This window comes from Mus caroli, unplaced genomic scaffold (genome assembly GCF_978045245.1).
Source record: "Mus caroli unplaced genomic scaffold, Mus_caroli_1 scaffold_18, whole genome shotgun sequence".
NCBI lineage: Eukaryota > Metazoa > Chordata > Mammalia > Rodentia > Muridae > Mus > Mus caroli.
Window position 1 is genome coordinate 70,210,094 of NW_028227273.1, and position 20,835 is coordinate 70,230,928.

The 20,835-nt window shown below is 48.5% G+C and overlaps 2 protein-coding genes across 3 annotated transcripts; both read right to left on the reverse strand.

Moving 5' to 3' along the window:
• Window positions 1-5,484: 5,484 nt before the first annotated feature.
• Window positions 5,485-10,719, reverse strand: LOC110283759 (testisin). Of its 2 annotated transcripts, none has more exons than XM_021149234.2 (6): window positions 10,542-10,719; window positions 10,414-10,440; window positions 9,965-10,094; window positions 9,108-9,391; window positions 6,062-6,216; window positions 5,485-5,792 (listed from the first exon to the last, which is right to left on the reverse strand). In XM_021149234.2, exons 1-6 carry the CDS (start codon window positions 10,642-10,644, stop codon window positions 5,553-5,555), a joined length of 939 nt encoding a protein of 312 aa, XP_021004893.1. In that variant the 5' UTR covers window positions 10,645-10,719; the 3' UTR covers window positions 5,485-5,552. The 2 variants fall into 2 exon arrangements, with proteins under 2 accessions (XP_021004893.1, XP_021004892.1); XM_021149233.2 differs by having other exon boundaries at window positions 9,965-10,130; window positions 10,542-10,704.
• Window positions 10,720-14,907: 4,188 nt separating this feature from the next.
• On the reverse strand, window positions 14,908-20,622 carry LOC110283758 (serine protease 33-like). The gene is made up of 5 exons (XM_021149232.2): window positions 20,478-20,622; window positions 19,809-19,971; window positions 18,012-18,292; window positions 16,861-17,024; window positions 14,908-15,174 (listed from the first exon to the last, which is right to left on the reverse strand). Exons 1-5 carry the CDS (start codon window positions 20,605-20,607, stop codon window positions 14,908-14,910), a joined length of 1,005 nt encoding a protein of 334 aa, XP_021004891.1. The 5' UTR covers window positions 20,608-20,622.
• Window positions 20,623-20,835: the final 213 nt, after the last annotated feature.

A 20,835-nucleotide genomic window follows, 5' to 3' on the forward strand; every position in this document is an offset into this window, starting at 1 on the left:
CCATTTCCTGAGCCAGGAGCTACTAATACCTACACGAGGCGTGGGGACGCTAGAGAGTAGTCAAAGGCCACACTAGCCTGCCGTGTGTTTCTGAGCTGAGAACGTTTTTCATGTATTATAATCATCAAAAAAGTTAAAATGCAGAAAGATATTTTGTGACTCATGTTAGTTTTCAGGATTGGAGCGATTGGTGCCTCAGCCATTGAGAGCATGAACCCCTCTTACAGAGAACCAGATCCAGTTCCCAGAAACCACATCAGGTGGCTCAGACCACTTACAATTCTAGCTCCTGGAGATTAGATGTCTTCTTCTGGCTTCCAAGGATACCTATACTCACATGAATATAACCCCCACCCACACTCAGACATGCGCACATGCATGCATGTGTACATGTAATTAAAAATAAACCTTTCCTTTTTTGAATACAGGGACTCAGTATGTAGCCCTAGCTGGTCTAGGACTCACTGTATATATCAGGCTAGCCTCCTACTCCCAGAGATCTGTCTGCCTCTGCCTCCCCAGTGCTGGGATTAAAGGCCTGCACTACCACACATGAGAGAAAAAAGAAAAATATTTCTGAACTCTGTATGCCTTCCTTGTCCCAAGGTCAAGAGTCAAAGAGTACTTGCTGGCTGGCTGCACTGCTTCTGGCTCACAAAGCAAATGGCGGTGTTATCTGCTCTCACCCAATCTGCTGACCCTGTACGGACTCCTTTACCTGGAGCAATTACAGCTTGATCCCTGCTTAGCGGGGCAAATAGAGTGTAGGGAGTTCTCTTCAATAGCTATCTTTAATGGGGGCTAGGAAGAGGCTCTCTGACATAGATACCTGCACTTGGATCTGCTCTGTCTCCCTGGGAGGCTTGTAGATTGTCAAGCTCCACTGATGGACGGATGCTGTGGAGGGGAGCACCCACTTCACTCGTCTTCCAAGCCCTCCTTCCACCTCTACCCTGCAGACACAGTGGAGGCTTGGCTGGGGGCAGGGCAACAGATCCCCTTCTGATGCCCCAGGAAGATCCTTGGAGGGGTGTGGGGGCGTGGAGGCGGAAGGGCCTAAGCTCTTGGCAGACAGCTCTTGGAGCTCGGGGCCTGGAATGGGACACAAAGGGGGTTGTGTTCTGTCCCAACCCAGCCCAAGAGCACTCTTGTGGGCTTGTTGTCACTTCAAATGCCAAAAGGAGGGTCTGGCTGGCTGAGGTTCAAGGAAGTATCCCTTGAGTAAAGGGTAAGGTAGAAGGAATAGACTTTATTCCTGGCCAGAGGGCATGCCCAGCTTCACAGGTAAGGAACGTTTTCATGGTGATGGTATGTAGCAATGGCTATCACACATTCATACACCTACTTGAAAATACACACTCTCCTAGCTACACCCACATTGAACAGATATAGTCCTCACAGCACACGGGGTACGGGGGAGTCCAATCTCAAAAGAGTCTCTGTAACCCCTCAGTTACAGAGCTGGCCCTGAGCCTACACTAAGGAATGTTCAACACAGGCCTTTTGTCCCTCAGGATCAGGACTCCCCCAAAGGGGGATTTACTGGACATTTATCAACTGCCCTGGGCACAGCCCAGGGTGCACTGTGCCAGGGATGGAACAATGGGGCCTTCTCCTTCAACAGAGGTGGGCCTTGGCCTGCTTAGTCCGTGTGGTAGGAGGTGGTTATAACACATGGCTCTGGTCTCCTTCCTCTCCTGATATAGGGCTAGAAAAGACTCCTCTAGACACTAGATAACTGGGTCTCCATCTGCAACCCACTCAGAGCCATATCCACAGCCCCATGCCAGCCAACTATAGGAAGCTTCTGTCCATACTAGAAGGCCAGATCTTCGGTTCCTAGCTCTGGTCTTGGGAAATTCTAGCCAGGGTGTGATTTCTGGGGCCAAGGAGGAAGCTGGCTCCTCCACATATCCCCAGCTGATCCCTGGCACCACAGGAACCATACGAGACTGATGGGAGGGGAAGGCAAAGGACCAGAAGTCAAATGGCATATCTGTACAGTGAGGGACAGAGGCTGTCCTTGTACATAGACTCGGGTCAATGCTGCCAGGAAAAGACACTAAGAAGATTGGGAGGGCAAGTTATTTCTATATCACTGAAAAACCCAGCAACCTTCGCCAAAATCCCTACTGGGTGCCTCTCTCTGTCATAAGCATTTTTGCTACACTCTGACCCAGAAAACTCTTTAAAGCACTGTATTAGAAAACTAAAGTGCCAATCACATGTATTGCATCACTAACATAATTAAAATTCCATTTGTGGGTCAGTGAGATGGCTCAGTGGGTAATAGTGCTTGCCACCAAGCCTGCCAACCTGAGTTCTATCCCCAGGACCCACATGATAGAAGGAAAGAACTGATTCCTACAAGCTATCCTCAGTTCAAATTATGAAATGGAGGAGCGCATGTAGGTCAGAGCTGGGTTATAAGAGGTGGGATCGGCCCACCTGCACCTTTGCCTGGGGGAGTCTGGGTGCTTGGTGTTGAAGCTCAGCTGAGGATAAGACAAAAGGAGCTCTGAAGACGCTGCTCCAGCAGCTAGGAAGATGGAGATGCTCAGGAACATGATTTTAGGTTCTGACATTTTCCTTCTAATGTTTTCACCCCAACTGGGTCTCCAATCCTCAGGACAAGGCCTTAGACTCACCTCCCTGCTCCCAAACCGCCTAAGATCAACTGGGAACAAAGGAACAGTGGGGGACAGTGCTTAGCACATTCAAACACCTAGCTAGGTGGAACTGGATGTGAGAGTGGGGGTGCTACCCGTAAAAGATTTCTGAGAGTGTGATGACTAAATAATGAAATTCATAAGGAAGGTGAAGTGTCTCTGGCGGCCCTTGTCCACACCGCATCCTGGAACCTCTGGCGGCCCTTGTCCACAGTACATCCTGGGACCTCACTGCAATCTCCATTCTAAACACACAATGTGCTTTGAGTCCTGCACATGCCACGGTACCACACAACACCAAGAAAAGCTGCCTGAAGTGCCTGGGCTCAGATTCAAGACTATTGTATGCTATTAACAGCAATGGTTGTTGCTGTGCACACAATGTGCTCTGCTCTTACGGAAACGTAATAGTTTAATTACAGGAAACAAAATATTTCCCCATGTCATTCTTCAGCATGTTAGGTATACAGGAGTTGTATCTTTGGATTGTAGAGAAATAAGTATCTCAATTAGCACACAGATTTGCACTTTTTTAAAAATGGGGCTGGAGGGCTGGTGAGATGGCTCAGTGGGTAAGAGCACCCGACTGCTCTTCCGAAGGTCCAGAGTTCAAATCCCAGCAACCACATGGTGGCTCACAACCATCTGTAATGAGATCTGACTCCCTCTAATTATAATAAATAAATAAATCTTTAAAAAAAATGGGGCTGGTGAGATGGCTTAGTAGTTAAGAATACTGGCTGCTCTTCCAGAGGTCCCAAGTTCAAATCTCAGCAACCATGGGGGCTCATGACACTCTGTAATGGGATCTGATGCCCTCTTCTGTCATGCAGGCATATATGCAAACAGAACACTTGTGCACAATAAAATACATAATAAACAAATAAATCATTTTTAAATGGTGAAAGGGGGCTGGAATTCTTGTTGCCCTTTCAGAGGGTCAGAGTTCTGTCCCCAGAACCCACATCAGTGTCTCACAAGCTGCAGAGGATCTGACACCTCCTCCTGACCTCCCTAAGAACCACACAGACACACACGAATGGCAAAACTTTCATATACCAAATAACTGTTTGAAAATATGGTTCTTTGCTATCTATTATCAGTGCATTTATACACCTATTTTACATACTCATATACTAGAGTCCCATAATCACTTCCCATTGAGTGCTTGGGAAGATAGTCCAGTAGTTAGTGCACAGTTGCTTTTCCAGCCAAGAAGTTCAATTCCCAGCACTTCCACCAGATGGCAGTCCCTTAAAACTGCCTGTAACCCCAGGTCCTGGAGATCCAACACTCTCTTCCGGCTTCTGCACACAATTGTCCTCCAATGTGCATAGCCCCACATGGAGACACATGCATACACATAATTAAAATTCACAGATAGATCTCTTTAAAACAAACAGACAAAAACAAACACCACCCCGTTCAGGGAAAAATAGTCAAAAGGTCAAGTGCAGAAAGTTCCGAAGCCCTGTTCTAGTTAATGTATCTATCCCCATGCCCGACTCACTACCAACATCCTGGGGGTCCCTCAGACATCCCTGTCCAGATCACCATCTTCTCCACTGTGGGGGCCTGCCCTCCCCATCCCACCCCTAGGCTCCCAGCTCTCTGCTTCCGGTAAACTTCTCTACTTAGAAGGCTGCCCTTTGCAGTCTCCCAGTAGCACGCCATTGGCTCCTGACCATACACATAAGGGTCTCTTGGTAGCTGTGACCTTCCTTTTGTTTTTGACATATTCCCTTGAGCCACCATCTGCCTCTTTTCCACTTAGCCCCTGTGACCTCACCAACTTTTCCAGAAATTAACTAGAGGATGTAAATATGCCAGGCCATGGCTGCCCCCTGGTGGTCAGAGATGGACATGCAGGAGGCTAATCTATGTGGTCACACAGCAGGGAATTTGGCTTTTCCCGTGACCTCAGGCCCTGGCTTAAACATGGATGGTTGATGGGTCAGAGTGAGGTTGCCTAGTCAGGGAACCTCCTAAAATTTCCTAGAGACTTCAGTTCATGTCCCTCTTGTTGCCTTCCTTCCATCTCCTTCTGTTCTTAGACACTTCAAACAGAACAGAAGGTGAACCTCCTTGGCTTTGCCCCTATGGGGATTGATCAGTGCTGTGAGGTGTGAGGCATGGCCGGGTCCCGAGGAGTCTGAGCGTTCATCCTGTGTTGTGCAGTGCCAGGCACACTATTTACTGGTCCCTCATCAGCAAAAGATGAGGTTTGTGGGTGCTGTGATTCCAGGACCAGGAAGGAGAGGTGGCCAGAGAACCTCAGAGCATGTCTCAAAAAGAAAACAGGAAAGACTCACTGAGCTGTTTCCCCAGACCCCTGCTACCATTTTTTAAAATTATGTATTATGTATTTTATTATGTTAGAGTGTTCTATTTGTATGTATGCCTGCATGACAGAAGAGGGCATCAGATCCCATTACAGAAGGTTGTGAGCCACCATGTAGCCGTGAGCTCCCATTTGGTGTACTAAGGAAACTTATCCTGGGATATTAGGAGCAGGGACCACAACCACTCACTCTCCTGGGTACTGACTGGTGCTTGCAGAAGATGCATGATCCTCCTGTCTCCGTCTCCCATGTTCTGGAGTTGCAGGTGCCACCACACCCAACCACAAATAGTGATTTTTGTAATTGCACTAAACAGAGAGGATGCTACTGTTTGCAACCAAAATGTGGCTAATGTAGGTGGGTCAGGATTGTAGAGGTTACTGTTAGATAGAGGTCTTGGATTGAGAGAAACGGAGGGGCCTCAACAGCAGGCCATCAGAGTTCAAGGAAAGATAGGAAAATATTAACAGGTTTATTAGCAAGCAAGATACAAAAGAGACACACCCTGACCTCACAGGTGAGCTGACGTACACGTGTGGGCTCAGGCAGGCCTCATCAAAGAGGAAGCCCAGGCCAGAGTGAGAAACAGTAGCAGGGGGACTGGGTCAGGCCTGAGCAGCCCATTGCGGATCATGGTCGACTGGATCCAGTTGTAGTGATGACTGATGTTGGTATAGACTCCAGGGCGATTGGGGCGACCACAGCCTATTCCCCAGCTCACAACTCCAACCTGATACCACACCGTATCCTGGTCGCAGACTAAGGGTCCTCCCGAGTCACCCTGAGAAGCAACATAGGTAAGCCTGGGGGATGACAAGTAGGACCAGGAGGGGGGCTAGGGGAGAAGGAGGTGCTGTGGGGCTGACAGACTGGATGAGGATCCTACTCCTTGCCCTGACAACAGTGGGCCCTCAGTTTCTTCATCTGCAAAGTGGGGCCATGGTCTAAATCCTGAGATAAAATGAGGCCCTATATGAAACCTCTGTTGGGTGAAAGTTGGAGCTAGGGTACTGGGCCCAGAAGAGCATGGTGGTATGAGGTGACACTTACAAAGCAGGCATCCTTGCCACCTTCAGGAGTGCCAGCGCAAACCATGTCTCCCCAGATGTTCGTGCGGAAGTCTGGCTTTTTGTACATATGGTTACACATGCTGTTGTTGATAATAGCTACCTGCACTTCCTGGAGAGTGTTGGGAGATGGCAGACCTGTGTGGGGGATGGAAGACAGAGAGACAGACCCCTGGATCCTCTTCTCCTGGGAGGAATGGCATAGGGTGTGGGAACAGGGGTGTCCTGGGGCACCTACTGTGCCTGAGACATCACTGTCAAGAGCTCCCAGCTGCAGCCCCATGTTAACATCACAGGCGATCAACAGTATCACAGGACTCAGTGGATGGAGGCATTGTCAATGCCATTCACTGAGGCTGTGTGTAGAATGTACATGAAGTCACTGCCTGGGCTGGCAACCACGGGAAGGAGCTGGAGTGGATGCGGCAAGCCAAGTCCTGCCGATACAGCCAGGGACCAGGGAAAGCATCTCTATGGTGCCCTTTCCTTCTGGGATGTCCTTAGGCCTGAGCCAAGGGCCCTAAAGCAGCTCTAGAATACAACAGTATCAGGACATATTAATTTAAAGAACAGTTCTGGGGGAGAGCCCCATTACTAGCATGCACTAGGGAACTGTCAGCTCCTGGTGTGCACTCCCATCGTTGGATCCCTAAGGCGAGGCTTCAGGCATTGTCAACTCTGCAAAGGATGACAGGAGCCACAATGGCTGTTTCCTGTCCTCTGAGATCTCAGATCTCAGAAGTGCTCTACCAAGCCAGCAAGATTGTTATCTACTCCACAGAAGAGGAAACTGAGGCACAGTTCAGCCAAGTGTCTTGTTCAAAGTGTCCCAGCCAGCACTCAGCAAAGAAAACGTTGCCCCAGTTCCAGGGTGAACAGAAGTATATTCACACCAGAGGTGTGCTACCTGCCTCATGTGAACCAAAATTAAGAATGAAGCCAGGAATCAAGGAGACAACCACCACTGCCATGCCCATCCATTCTGCACCTGGAACGTGGGCAGCAAAGAGAGCCTGGAAGGGTCCAGGGCTCACCCCTCTAGGAGAAGGAAATGGTCTCCTACCAAACAGGCAGACTGACCACTGCATCCTCTTCCCCCTGCCAGTTCCAGCTGTCTGACCTTGGGGAATTCCCTTATGTTGTTTGAGCCGTGGAACCTGGTCTTGCCTCCGTTTACTAGTTCTGGGGCCTTGGACATTTTCCATAGCTCTCTCAATTTCCTCAGTGGGTAACGGTTCTTGCCATCGGGTCTAATTTTGACCCCTAAGACCCTCATGGTAAAAGGAGAGGACAACTCTTACACATGGGCCATTGATTGTACCCCCATCACATACAAAGCATAGGGCTGGAGAGACAGCTCAGCAGTGAAGAGCACTTACAGCCCTTTCAGAGAACATGGGTTCAGTTCCCAGTACCCACAGGGAACTCACAACCACGTGTAGCTCCAGTTCCAAGGGAGCCAATGCCCTCTACCGGCCTCTGCAGAAATTGCATGCATGTGGTAATCATACATACATACATACATACATACATACATACATACATACACACACACACACATAAGCCCACAAACACACATAAATTTTTTGCTGTTGTTTTGTTTTTTTCAAGACAGGGTTTCTCTCTGTAGCTCTGGCTCTCCTGGAACTCACTCTGTAAACCAGGCTGGCCTCGAACTCAAAGAGATCAGCCCACTTCTGCCACCTGAGAGCTGGGATTAAAGGTGCCACCACTGCCTGCCCCTTCCCCCTTTTAAAATAAATGTTCTTAAAACAAAATAAATAGATGTGATCCCTCTAAAGGAGGCTGGAGCGATGGTTCAGAAGTTAAGAACACTTTCTCCATCATGAGGACGAGTTAGGATCCCGGTATTACTGAAAGGTTCACAAACACCTCTAACTTCAGCTCCTAGGGATACCACACCCTCTTCTGTCCTCTGTGGGCATCTATCTGCACACACTGCACCTCACTGAGACATGCTCACACACATACAAATCAAATCAAATACTTCAAATCCCTTTCTTAAAACTACATTCTTGGGCTAGGGAGCTGGTTCTAAAGGATCCAAGTTCAATTTCCTGCACCCGTATGGCAGCTCACTAATGTCTATAACTCCAGCTCTAAGGGAATCTGAGACACGCACCTGCAGGCAAAACACTCATATACAGCCGGGCGTGGTGGCGCACGCCTTTAATCCCAGCACTTGGGAGGCAGAGGCAGGCGGATTTCTGAGTTCGAGGCCAGCCTGGTCTACAAAGTGAGTGCCAGGACAGCCAGGGCTACACAGAGAAACCCTGTCTCGAAAAACCAAAAAAAAAAAAAAAAAAAAACACTCATATACATAAAAAAAAAAAATAAAATGAATTTAAAAAAATTATGCCATTGTCTTGATGCACCAGGGTCCCCTAGCCTGCAACAGTGCCAAGCACGTGACCTGCAGGGAAGGAGCTGAATCTATTACTATGACTCTTGTTAGGGGACATAGCAGAGATGGACCAGGTCAGAGAGAACTGAGCAGGGTCACTCCAGGATGTAAGAGCTAGGGGACCTAGAAGGAAAACATTCTTAGTGCTCCTTGGGGTGGGGGTGGGGGCTTTGTGCAAGGGTTCCTGCTGAGCTGCAGGCAGGCACTTGATTAGACCACCAAAGGGATTTCAGGGGTGCGTCAAGGAGGAGTGTGCAGTCGGAATTCGGGTGGATAGAGCAGGCCAAGTGAGTGTGTTTCCTGTCTCTCACTGATGATTGGTGCATGCCAAAGTGGGAAGATCATAAAAACTGTGTTGTGGAAGTCATCCTACAGGCCCTATGAGGTCCCCACCCCTTCAGGCCTCCCTAGCACCTCTGAGTTCCTGTCTGGGAGGAAAGGAGTAGCCCCTGTCCTTCTTGCAAGCAGAAGTAAGGAAAATAAACAAGAAAACGTTGAGTGAGTGAGAGGGGGCTCCGTGGGGCCTCAGAGCCCAGGGAGGGTGGGCTAATGTGAAAGGTTAGGGTAGTACCCCTCTCCCCAACCCGTCTGTACCCAGCCTCACTCTCATCTTCTCCAATAGCCCCCCAGCCGGTCACCCAGCAGTCAGTTCGGTTCTCAAACTTGTATGTGGAGTTCAGGAGGCAGATGGGCTGGATGAAGTTATTGTAGGTGACTGGAGATGACAGCTTCAGCAGGGCTATGTCATTGGGATACCGCTCCAAGTACTTGGGGCTCAGGAAAATATCTTCTATTTGGTAACGGTTCGAATAGGCCTGTAGGTTCCAGAGAGATGGCCTGGAAGTCAGCTCACCAAACTGGACTGTCCAGTCAAAAGGAACGTTATCCCTGACAGAGAAGGAGAGAGCAGTTCAAGCCACCTGAGCTCATCTGGGCCTCTCTCTGAGGCGACTACCTCACGCTCATCCTTAGCATAACTGCCCAATCCTTATGGGGCAAAAAGCCTCCTATAGGGGCCACAGAACCCAGAAAGGCTGGAAACAGTCCTTGCTCCTGGGCACTGAGTGAAGAAACAAAAGAGTGGCCACCCCAGTGGTCCTGTGTCTGTTGGAGCAGTCCTAAGGACAGAAGGTGAGTCAGCCTAGGGGAGCCCCCAAAGGAGCTGTAGTCCCCAAAGGAGCTGGGCAAGTGTGGGGACTAGTGTAGGGATATTTGGGAAGGACTTGAGGAAGGAAAAAAGAGCAGTCAAAGCACTCAACGGGAATGAGAATGTCCTGAAAGAACATTCTAGAAGAACTGGAAGAGGATTCCCTTTCAGGGGCAGTAATGTAAATCTTACAGATTTAACCCATTTCAGCTACTCCTGAGGCTGCACTAAAAAGCTTACCCAGGTGTCAAACTCAGGGCCAAGGTTACTAACCTTCCCACCCCTCGGCTGCCCAGGCTTGACTCCAGACTCACTTTTGGAAGCAGTGGGCAGCTGTAAGCACCCAGCGGCGGTTGAGCAAGGTTGCGCCACATAAGTGGTTGCCCCATACACGCAGGCTCCCTTGCCACGGCCAGCGGCCAAGCTCAGCATCATCGCCACCCACTATACGGGAAGGGATGGTCCTGTGACCGCAGGGCCCTGTGAGGAGGATCAAACCAGAGCAGAGATTTTCCCCTCCAACCCCCCACTGACACTTTTTAAGCCACCGGCAAGGAAAGAGAAGGACTTCCTGAGGGTCTGCTGGGACACTCTCCACATGATCAGTGTGCACCTGACCCCAACAACCCCCACCCCGGGGCAGGGGTGTGCGTTATTATCAAACACAGTTGAGTTCTCGATCCTGGGGCAAAGGAGAGGAATACTTGAGGTGCACCCCCGACGCAGGCCCACCACGCAGGAAAACGCGTTCTGAGCACCTTACCTGACAATAGGTCGGGTTCCTGCAGTTCTGGGTGGAAGGGAGAGAAGAATAAGCGACACTTCACCTTCACTTCCCCATCTGCCTGTCACTGCCCCCAGTCCCACAACAGTACCCCCAGAGCAGCTCACCGGGTTTCTCGGGATCCATCTGCAAATAGGTTGACTGTAAGGCCATCCCCGCAGTCGCCACAACCACCAGCAGTGGCACCAACGTCTTGCCCCGCGCGCCCATGGCCACCTCTCCTGCCACCTGGCACCCCCTCTTACTTCCTGCTACGCCAGGCCCGCGCCCACTCTGAAGAAGACGTCAATCCCTAGGCCCAAGGACTGTCTGGGGACCGTGGTGCCCTAACACTGTCTTCCAGGGCATCCATTATAGCTGTTGGTACGGCACAGCAACCTTAGTGAACCGGAGCAGTCCTTGTGTCTTCTGAGCTCAGTGGGTGACGGTTGCCTCCCCTGTTGCCCTCTGTCCCCTGCCCACGACTTCCTCCAGGATCAAGCTTAGCCAGAGATCCCCTCAGTTAGGTCCATGAGTAATACTTCTGAGGCCTGTCCCTGTTGGGATCAGCCAAGAACTTGCTCCTTCACAGGACTATGTTGGCAAAAAAAAAAAACGAGGCACCTGTGCTTTCTCCCTTAGCAGGCCAGCCCTGAGCCCTGCCGCCTTTGGCTACTGCTGCTCCTCTTTAATTGCCTTCCTCTTTGCCGCATCTTTTTAAATATAGTTTCTTTTCTTTTTTCTTGTTCTCTATCTTTGTTGTTTTTGTCGTTGTTTGTTTTTCTTTTTGAGTCAGTGATTTATTTTGTATCCCACTCTGGACACAAGTCTATGATCCTCAGGCCAGAGTTTCCTGGACTATAGGTTTACAGACATGTGCCTCCTAGAATTTCTTCACACACACACACACACATGTAAAGACTATCAAAAGATTTTAAGACTATCAAAAGATTATGAAGAAATATTAATGTTTTGTTTTTCCATACAGGGTTTCTCTGCATAGCCCTGACTATCCAAGAACTCACTCTGTAGACCAGGCTGGCCTGGAACTCACAGAGATCTGCCTGCATCCTGGCTGGAATGAAAGGTGTGTGCTACCACCACCCAGCAGAGAGAAAGTTTTTAATTAAACATTTATTTTTCTCTTTTTTTGTGGGGCTTGTTTGGTTTTAGGGTTTTGTTTTGTTTGTTTGTTTGTTTGTTTGTTTTATGGGGTGTTTGGTTGGTTGGTTTTGAAGCAGTCTTACTACATAGCTCTGTCTGTCCTGGAACTCTCTATGTAGAACATGTTGGTCTTGAAGTCACATTGATCTTCCTGCCTCTGCCTCATGAGTGCTGAGACTAAAGCCATATGTCACCATGTTCAGTTTATTTTCTCTGAAAAAAAAAAAATTGAGAGTGTCTGGGTGTGTGTGCACAGGCTTCCACACATGCATGTGCAACCATTTATATGTCCATATCCGAGAGGCAAAACCAGGGATTTAAGGCATACGGTGCCATGCCTGGCTAGCATGGGCTTAGTACATACAGACAGGGTGCAGCAATCAGACTAGGTTAAATGGTTAGATCCATACCATTCACCGTTTCTTTGTGCTGGAAATTTTCTCTCTACTATTTTGAAACAATGGTTGTTGCCCATAGTTCACCCCCCATGTTTTGGTACTTTAGAAATTACTCTTTCTACCCTGGGCCCCACCACTCAGCCCTCTCTCCACCACCCTCTTCTGCAGCACCCCTGACTCTGGCTACCTCTCTCTGGTTCTACACTTTGAGATTAACTTTTATGGTATTTGATTTTTGTTTCAGGTTTGTTTTATTGTGATGAGATGAACCTTGGGGCCTTGTACATGCTAGGCAAGGCCTTTCCCAATAAGCAACATGACCGGCTCTTGGTATTTATCTTGTGTCTGATTTAATTCACTAATGCAATGTCCTATAATCTCATTCATCATGTTGCTGCAAAGGACAGGATCTTGGCCTATTTGTGGCTGAATAATATTCAGTTATGTGTCTGTACCACAGTCCTTATCCTGCGTCCATTGACAGATGTCCCTGCTGAGCCAGTGTTCTGGTTGCTGGGAATGCTGTTTCAGGTTCAAACTGAAGGTCTGGGTTAAATATTTTTCTTCTTCATCTTTCAATTGATTTCTTTACTAATGTACAAAAACATAGGCTGTGTCAATATTTTCATCCTGTGTGCACCATTGTGCTTCATGCACGTTCTCCCTCAGTCTTTGCCCCTTCCCACTTTCCCACTGGTCCCCTTCCAAGTAACAAAATCTTACTGGAGGTCTAGAGAAAGAAGGCTCAGCAGTGAGGGGCGCTTGTTGCTTGTGCCTAGGACCTCAGTTTGGCTCCTAACACTCACAGGGCAGCTCACAAACATAGGTAAGTCCAGTTCTAGGAGATTTGACCTCTGATATATGTGGTATACACACACACACACATTCATGTACACATATACACACATACATACACACATAAATACATATACATAAATACACATACCTACATGCATATACACATATCCACATACATAAATGCATATTACACACTCATAAATACACATATACATATACACACATACTTAAATACATATATACATACATACAGGCAAAAACTCTTACAAATACAATTTTTTATTAAAAAATAGTATTTAAATTTAGATTCCACATGAATGAAAACATGTGGTGTTCATCTTGTGGTTACCACTTCTCCTTTTTAAAAACTTTTTTTTTTTTTTTTTTTTTTTTTTTTTTGGTTTTTCCAGACAGGGTTTCTCTGTATAGCCCTGGCTGTCCTGGAACTCACTTTGTAGACCAGGCTGGCCTCGAGCTCAGAAATCCGCCTGCCTCTGCCTCCCGAGTGCTGGGATTAAAGGCGTGCGCCACCACGCCCGGCAAAACTTTTTATCGATTCTTTGTAAATTTCACATCATGCACTCCAATCCCACACATCTCCCATCTGTTTGTATCTGTCCTCCACTCTTACAACCTCCCCTCAAAAGAAAATAAAAACAAAATTAAAATAAAAACAATCAACAACAAAATCTTGCCCTGGAAGCTGTCTTGTATCCTGACCCGCGGGGACCTAATTATTCCTGGGATCGAGGGGGACCAACCCTGAAAAAGAAACGGGTGAGAAAAGGGAGTGAGACCAAGCAAAGAGTTGTCAAGGTGTGTTTAATGGAGGCTAGGAGTCTGATTATAAGCACACAGTGAGAGAAAATAGGGAGGGGCCGAGGGGGAACAATCAAAGCAGAGAGAGAGGGATGGACATCTGGGGAAGATGCTAAGTGCAGGCTTCAAACATCTTGCAGCTTATCTTGGGATGCCGGCTCTATCTAAACAGTCCCAGGCGCCAAGTGGAGACATGAAGGAGCGGGTGACACTGCTCCCATCAAAGGGTCAGCTGGATCTTCAGGGTGAGAGTTGAGGGTCTGGTTTCCCACAGTTTGGTCTCTCACAGTCATGTATCATAGCGTGTCCCAGTTTATCCTTCTATCCACACATCTTTACACACATGTTCATTGCAGTGAGTCACTGGTCTGATTTGTGGCCTCTGGCTTCTGTTTCACAAGCATGGACCACTGCCACTTGACAAAGTTCCAGCAACTCTACATTGAGGACCACAGTTCAGGAAAAAGGGGAGAGCTAACCTGCTAAATGCTGCCCTATGACCTTCACCGTGCGCTGTGGCACATATATATCCCCAGCACACCATGGGTACACATATGTAATAATAAGTAAATTAATCAATTAGTAACTTGGTTATCTCGAGATCAAGAAAGGTGTATGAGAGGGAGACAGCGCTGGGTTGTCCATCCCAGAGTCCCAGTGCCCAGTGACCACTGGAGGAGGTCTGTACTAGTCAGCTTCTTGTAATCAGAACACCCAACAAAACCTGAGGGAGGCTTTATGCCAGCTCACACTTTGAGAGATGGCAGGGAAGGTAGGGAGAGCCCAATACTTCACATCCTGGAGGTCAGAAAGCAGAAAAGGTGGGGAGAGGAGGGGACAGAGCAGGATGCAGCCTCAAGGACAGTGCACCAGTAAGATAATTCCTCCTGCTAGACCTCACCTATTGTCTCAGTTTTCTATTACTGTGCTAAGACACCATGACTCAAGCAATCTAAAGGAAAAAGAGTTTATTTAGGGCTTACAGTTTCAGAGGATTAGAGTCCATGACCTAGGGCAGCAGGCAGGTGGGGCATGGTGGTTGAGTTACAGCTGAGAGTTCACATCTTGAGACACAAGTACAAGGCAGGGAGAGCTAACCGGGCCTATGGTGGGTTTTGAAACCTCAAAGTCGAACTGCAGTGACACACCTCCTCCAAGAAAGCCACACCTCCTAATCCTTCCCAAACAATTCTACTAAGTGGGGACCAAGTATTCAAATACAGGAACCTGTGGGGGCCACACCTGTTCAAATCACCACATCTATTTTTATTATCTCCTGATAATGCCATCAGGTAATAAACTATCAAGATGCGGGTTAGGGCCCCAGGAGGAAGAAGGCACTACTGAGGGATGTGAGAAACAGCAACAGGCCCGAGAATGGGGTCCCTGAAAGGCTGGGGGAAAAACCTCTTCCTTCCATGGGTAAATTCCACATTGTGTTCTGAATCCATGAGATGTAGACACTGACGTTGGTGTAAACACCTGGCCTCTTGAACAGAGCACAATCAGATCCCCAACTCACCACCCCTGCCTGGATCCAGACATTATTAATGCCACAGACTAGGGGACCTCCGGAATCACCCTGAGGAGAAAGAAGGGACACACAGTTGTTGGGGTCGCCTGAGCCCACTGCCTTCATTACACAGGTAGAAAACACAGGTTGAACTTCTCCAACCCAGTCCCTTCAGATTCTCTTCATCATACTAGATAAGATCAAGGAGTTGGAAGTTTCTAGAAGGTTTCAGGGATGGGTGATCTGAGAACTATAGGTTTCCTGAGAACTGCTAGGGATCCCTAGCAGATAAGACACTTGACCTAGTGTCTAAATATGAACTTCTGCCCAAGCTGTGAGTTCAGAGACAAAGGCAGGAGCCCACCTCAGAGCCGCTGACAGTGCTTCTTGCTTCAGCTTGTTTGATTTTATCTAAAACATCTTTTTGAAGAAACAAGATGTATTTGGCAGTTAGGGTGTGTAGAAAAGCAAAAGAGAAAGGATAAAACCAACCAAGCTTTAAGGTCGCCTGCTCTTGATGAAAATGTAGTCAAAGGTTTCTAGTATTCACCAAGAAGGGGGATGAAATTTGGTCCCAAAAGAAAACTTTCAGGATCGAGGTAAGATCAGTTATATAATTCAATTTCCAATTTCTCTCTCTCTCTCTCTCTCTCTCTCTCTCTCTCTCTCTCTCTCTCTCTCTCTCTCTCTTTCTCTCTCTCTCTCTCTCTCTCTCTCTCTCTTTCTGTGTGTGTGTGTGTGTGTGTGTGTGCGCGTGCGCACGCATGTGTGTCTCTCTGTCTCTCTTTCTCTGTGTCTCTGTCTGTTTCTATATCTCTCTGTTTCTCTGTGTATCTCTCTCTGTGTTTTTCCCACTCTCTTGTCTGTCTCTCTGTCTGTCTTTGTCTCTCTCCCTGTCTTTCTGTCATTCTGTCTCTCCCTCTCTGTCTCTCTCCCTCTCTCTCCCTCCCTAACTCTGCTGAGGGTGGAGCCCAAGGCCTTTCAAACATTTGATAAACATTCTACCACTCACCCACACCTCCAGCTCTCTGGTCATATTTATTTTATTTTATTGACAAAGGTGAGGCATGTGAGAGAGAGGTGTGTGCTGTCCTGTGTGTAAATGTAGAGACCAAAGGTCAGCATTGCATGTCTTCCTTCATCACTCCCCACCTAGTCTCTCACTGAACTTGGGAACATGTGTTTTGATTAGACGGGCCTGCCAGCAAGCCCCTAGAACCTGCCTGCCTCTGACACTCATGATGGAATCATAGACTTGTACTACTGTACAAGTCTTTTTAATTTTTTTTTCCAAGACAGGGTTTCCCTGTGTAGTCCTGGCTGTCCTGGAACTCCCTTTGTAGACCATGCTGGCCTCGAACTCAGAGACTCACCTGCCTCTGCCTCCTGAGTGCTGGGATCAAAGGTGTGTGCCACCACAGCCTGGTCACATCTGGCTTTTTGTTTTTGTTTTTTGTTTTTGTTTTTAATACATGGATGCTGAGGATTCAAATTCAGTTCCTCATGCTTGTGATGCAGACAATCAACCATCTTCCCAGCCCGTGATTGTGCTTATAAAATATTTGGAAGGGAAACAGCATCTGGGATAACTTTTTAGAGTGTGTGTGTGTGTGTGTGTGTGTGTGCCCACGCACGTACACTGTTGTTAAGATGCCCAGCCCTCCTGAAAGTTTCTTGGTGTGGTGGGGAGAAGAACACCCTGCCTGCCCTCTGGGTTGCTGGTGACGTGGCGCTGTCTGGATGTGTCTGACTCACATTACAAGCATCCTTCTTGCCTTCCTGGAAACCAGCACACAGCATGCCTTCAAGGATGACTGGCTCCGTGCTGGGAATGGAGTTCTCCTGGTAGTAGGAATTGCAGGTCTGGGCATCAATGAGAGGCACCTGCAAATCCTGCAGGGTAAAGGGTGGTGGAAGCGCTGGGGTTGGAAGAGAGCAGAGTTAGAAGAGGACACTCCATCGCCTCCTAGCTCCACATGTCTAACTGAACCCTGTGACCGGGGTCATTTCTTCTGCTTCTTTGCTCAGGGCCTGTTTCCCCACATGAGGCTCTGAAAGCCTTGCAAATGTGTATCTGGGTGGGGTGGCATCCGAGCACATAGAGAGCCTCACATCCCAACCTGGGAGATCAAGATGAGAACCTTTAACAGACACAGAGAGGAGATCTGGGGAGACGCATGGCAGTGGATGTCTTTGTGAACCCCAAGGCTAAGACTAGAGTATTGTGGCTAAGAGGCCAGGATCGCATAGCACTGGCAGATGTTGAGAGGCAAAGAGGGGCCCTCCCTAGAACCCCAAAAGGTTTGAGGCCCAGATAATACCTTAATTTCAGGCTTCTGGTCTCCTGAACTGAGTGAGAGTGACCACCTATCTGATTTACCCTCCGCCTCAGGACACTAAATCAAGATGAGATCTCAGAAATGATGACAGAGATGAGGGCCATGCAGATGACAGTTGGAAATGGAAATGCCTTTAAAAGCATTATGCTGTGTACCTCCAGCCTTAACCCCACTGGGTCAGCACTCTAGAGAACCCACTGACCAGAGGAAGAGCCAGGACCCCATTAGATAGTGAAGGCTGCTCAGTCAAAAATGATCCCCTAGTAAGCACTGTCCACAAGGGCCTTGGCAGCAAAGATGACAGGAAGGTTGTGATGCAGGCCCAGTCAGCATCTCTTAGCCCATTGCTGGATGTAACACTATCCTTCTGGTTATTAGATGCTAGGAGGACATCTGGAAGCTGGCAGTAGCCAGCTGGTGATGAGCTGTTGTGGCAGTGTTTCAATGCACCTTCTGTAGTGGACATTCTTTGCAAAGACTCCATATGGATCCTATCTGAGGGTGGGGACTGGCCCTAGGGAAGGTGTCAAGACTGGCTACCCTGCCACCAGCTCCAAACATCCTTACGTTGATTTGTGCCAATGTGTCCCCAGCCAGTGACCCAACACATGGTGCCAGGATCCAGGGGGTCGCCAGGTTTTGGGAGGCAGACTGGAAGCATGTAGTCATTGAAGGAGATGGGTGAAGACAGCTGCACCAGGGCAATGTCTCCACTGCTGTGCTCATCCGCTGAATAGCTTGGGTGCTTGATAAACTGGGCCACAGCTCTCAGCTCCTTCGGCTCATTGTCCTCAGGGTAGGAGGAGATGGTACCCAGCAATACTGTGTAGATAGACAGGGACTGGCCCCTGGGAGAAGGGGGAGGTCGGTGGGTGAAAATGAAAGACAGTCTTTATGCAGAGACTCTAATACTGCTACTGGGCTTTTCTGAGAGCTAAGCACACCAAAGCAATGCCAAGCACTGCCTTTAATGACCACCATTAATGATCATTGTAATCCATAAATCTGCCATCACTTCCTCCATTTTTCAGGTGCAGAACAGAACCAGGAAAGTCAAGTCACCCATCCAAAGGCCCCTGGCTATTGAGCAGTCTATTTGAGACCTTGGATTCTTGGAACCTAGACCGGTGGGTCAATGTGTAAGAACGCTTACAGTACAAGCATAAAGACTTCAGTTTGGATCTCCACAACCCACATATAAGCCAGGCCCAATGGTGTGCAAATCTGCAACCCCAGTGTGTCTCTAGGGAGAAGTGGGAGGTGAAGACAGGAGAGTTAATAAAAACTCCTGACCAACTAGCCCAACACATACAGCTGTGGACAAAAAGAGAAGCCTGGTCTCAAAAAGCAAGGTGAGGGCTGGAGAGATGGCTCAGCAGTTAAGAGCACTGACTGCTCTTCCAGAGGTACTGAGTTCAATTCCCAACGCCACAGGTGGCTCACAACCATCTGTAATGAAGCTGGTGCTCTCTTCTGGCCTGCAGGCAGAACACTTACACATATTAAAGAGAACACTCTGTACATATACATTTAAAATAAATGAATAAATAAATAATAAAAACCAACAGTAACAATAACAAAAAAGCAAAGTGAAAGGTAAGGAGTGACCCCTGAGGGTGTCCTCTGACACATGCACTGTGGCATGTCTGTGCCCACATTCAAATACTCATGACCTCATACTTCACATATGCTCACATACATACACAAAGACCAGCCGGGCGAGTTCGAGGCTAGCCTGGTCTACAAAGTGAGTTCCAGGACAGCCAGGGCTACACAGAGAAACCCTGTCTCGAAAAACAAAAACAAACAAAAAAAAAAATCAAAATAACATACACAAAGACCTTGGGTTCTCAAGGGCTGATTTAGTAACTGCCCCCCCCCCCAACGTGTGTGCCTGTGTGTCTGCGTGTCGGTGTGTCAGTGGGTACACAGGTTCCTAGGCGTGTACAGAAAGCATAGGGTAACATCAGATACCCTGCTCTATTACTCTTGGCCTCAAGACGGGGTTTTCCACATAACCTAGAACTGTACTGGAGGTCGGCAGTCCCCAGAGAGCCTCCTGCTTCCACATACACCCCAGGCATAAGCCACATTCGGCTGTTTGCACTAACTTGGGCAGGGGATTCAAACTCAGGTCACCATGCTTGTGCAGCAAACCCTCTTACCCTCTGAGCCATCCCTTCCATACAAGAGTTGATTTTGAGGAATAAGAAGACAGGTAACTGAGATATAAAATGGCATGACCCTGCCTCATCTCCTGCCATAGTAGGCAGGAGTGGTTCAAATGGAGAAATGAAGTATCTGAAAGGAATGTAGGGAAATCCAACTGGCCCCAGCCCACGTGACCCATAGGGAGACACTCACTGGTTGAAGCAATGGGCAGCAGTCAACACCCAGTCCTCAGCAATCAGAGATCCCCCACACACGTGTGCCCCATTCTCCCGCACGCTGACCTGCCAAGGCCACTGGCCCGGCTGGGCATCTTGTCCTGACACGATGCGGCCTGATGTCCTGGGACGTCCACACACTGCAAGGAATCAGTACGATTGGGTGATACATGGCTATTCTGCCCTTCCCTATACCCTCAAACCTGGCTCATTTGTCACAGCCCCTGGGAACTTGACCAGTGTGGGCCAGAGGATGTCTCAGGTACCTGGTGCCTAATAGCACCTGCCTAATATAAGGCCAGAAGGAGCCAGGATCAAACAGCTCTCTGGGTCTGCCTCCAAACCTATAATTCTGCTGCCTCCTTCCTGTATTCCCAGCACCTGAAGACTGAATCAGGAGGATCGGGAGTTCAAGGTCAGTTTCAACTATGCAATAAAATGGAGGCCAGCCTGAGCTACAATGAGACCAGGAATCAAAACTAAAAGAAAATGGAGGCCAGCCTGAGCTACAATGAGACCAGGAATCAAAACTAAAAGAAACAGAATAAAACTAAAAACAAAACAAACAAAAACAAAACCACCCAAACAACAAAACCTGCATTCTACGTATCTTCCTGAAGCTCCTGCTCCCCACACCCCACCTCACCTGAATCCGAGTCAACGCTCCGCCTGCCTGTTGTGGTAGACGGGCTGTCAGAGTCGGTTGTGAGAACCTCACTCCCCAGAAGAACTCCAGGAAAGAAGGTAAATAGGATGGCAGGCAGAGCCAGCTCCATGATACACCTGCTGGGGCCAAATACTCCAGGAAGAGGAAGAGAGACTGCCGCTCTGGTGTGGTTTCAGGACTTGCCCTGGGGTGGGGCTCAGCCTCCACACCTGCCCTGCAGCCTTGGGAGAGGCCTTACATGTTCACTGTCCCTGGGCACAGAGACCCTGACTTCCCTACATGCTTCATGCTCTGGGGTCCTCTGGTCCTCCCCTTCCTGATCCAGGAACCGCAGCAT

Coding starts and splice junctions, on each gene's coding strand:
- LOC110283759 (XM_021149233.2), bottom strand. CDS start 10,644: ATGGGCGCGCGGGGCAAGACGTTGGTGCCACTGCTGGTGGTTGTGGCG. Junction 6,217..9,107: donor GGCTATTGGAGAAGATGAGA/GTGAGGCTGGGT, acceptor TCCCCCACACAG/GTCTGCCATCTCCCAACACT. Junction 5,793..6,061: donor GTGGCAAGGATGCCTGCTTT/GTAAGTGTCACC, acceptor GTTGCTTCTCAG/GGTGACTCGGGAGGACCCTT.
- LOC110283758 (XM_021149232.2), bottom strand. CDS start 20,607: ATGGAGCTGGCTCTGCCTGCCATCCTATTTACCTTCTTTCCTGGAGTT. Junction 17,025..18,011: donor ACACATTGGCACAAATCAAC/GTAAGGATGTTT, acceptor TTCCAACCCCAG/CGCTTCCACCACCCTTTACC. Junction 15,175..16,860: donor GCAAGAAGGATGCTTGTAAT/GTGAGTCAGACA, acceptor CTTTCTCCTCAG/GGTGATTCCGGAGGTCCCCT.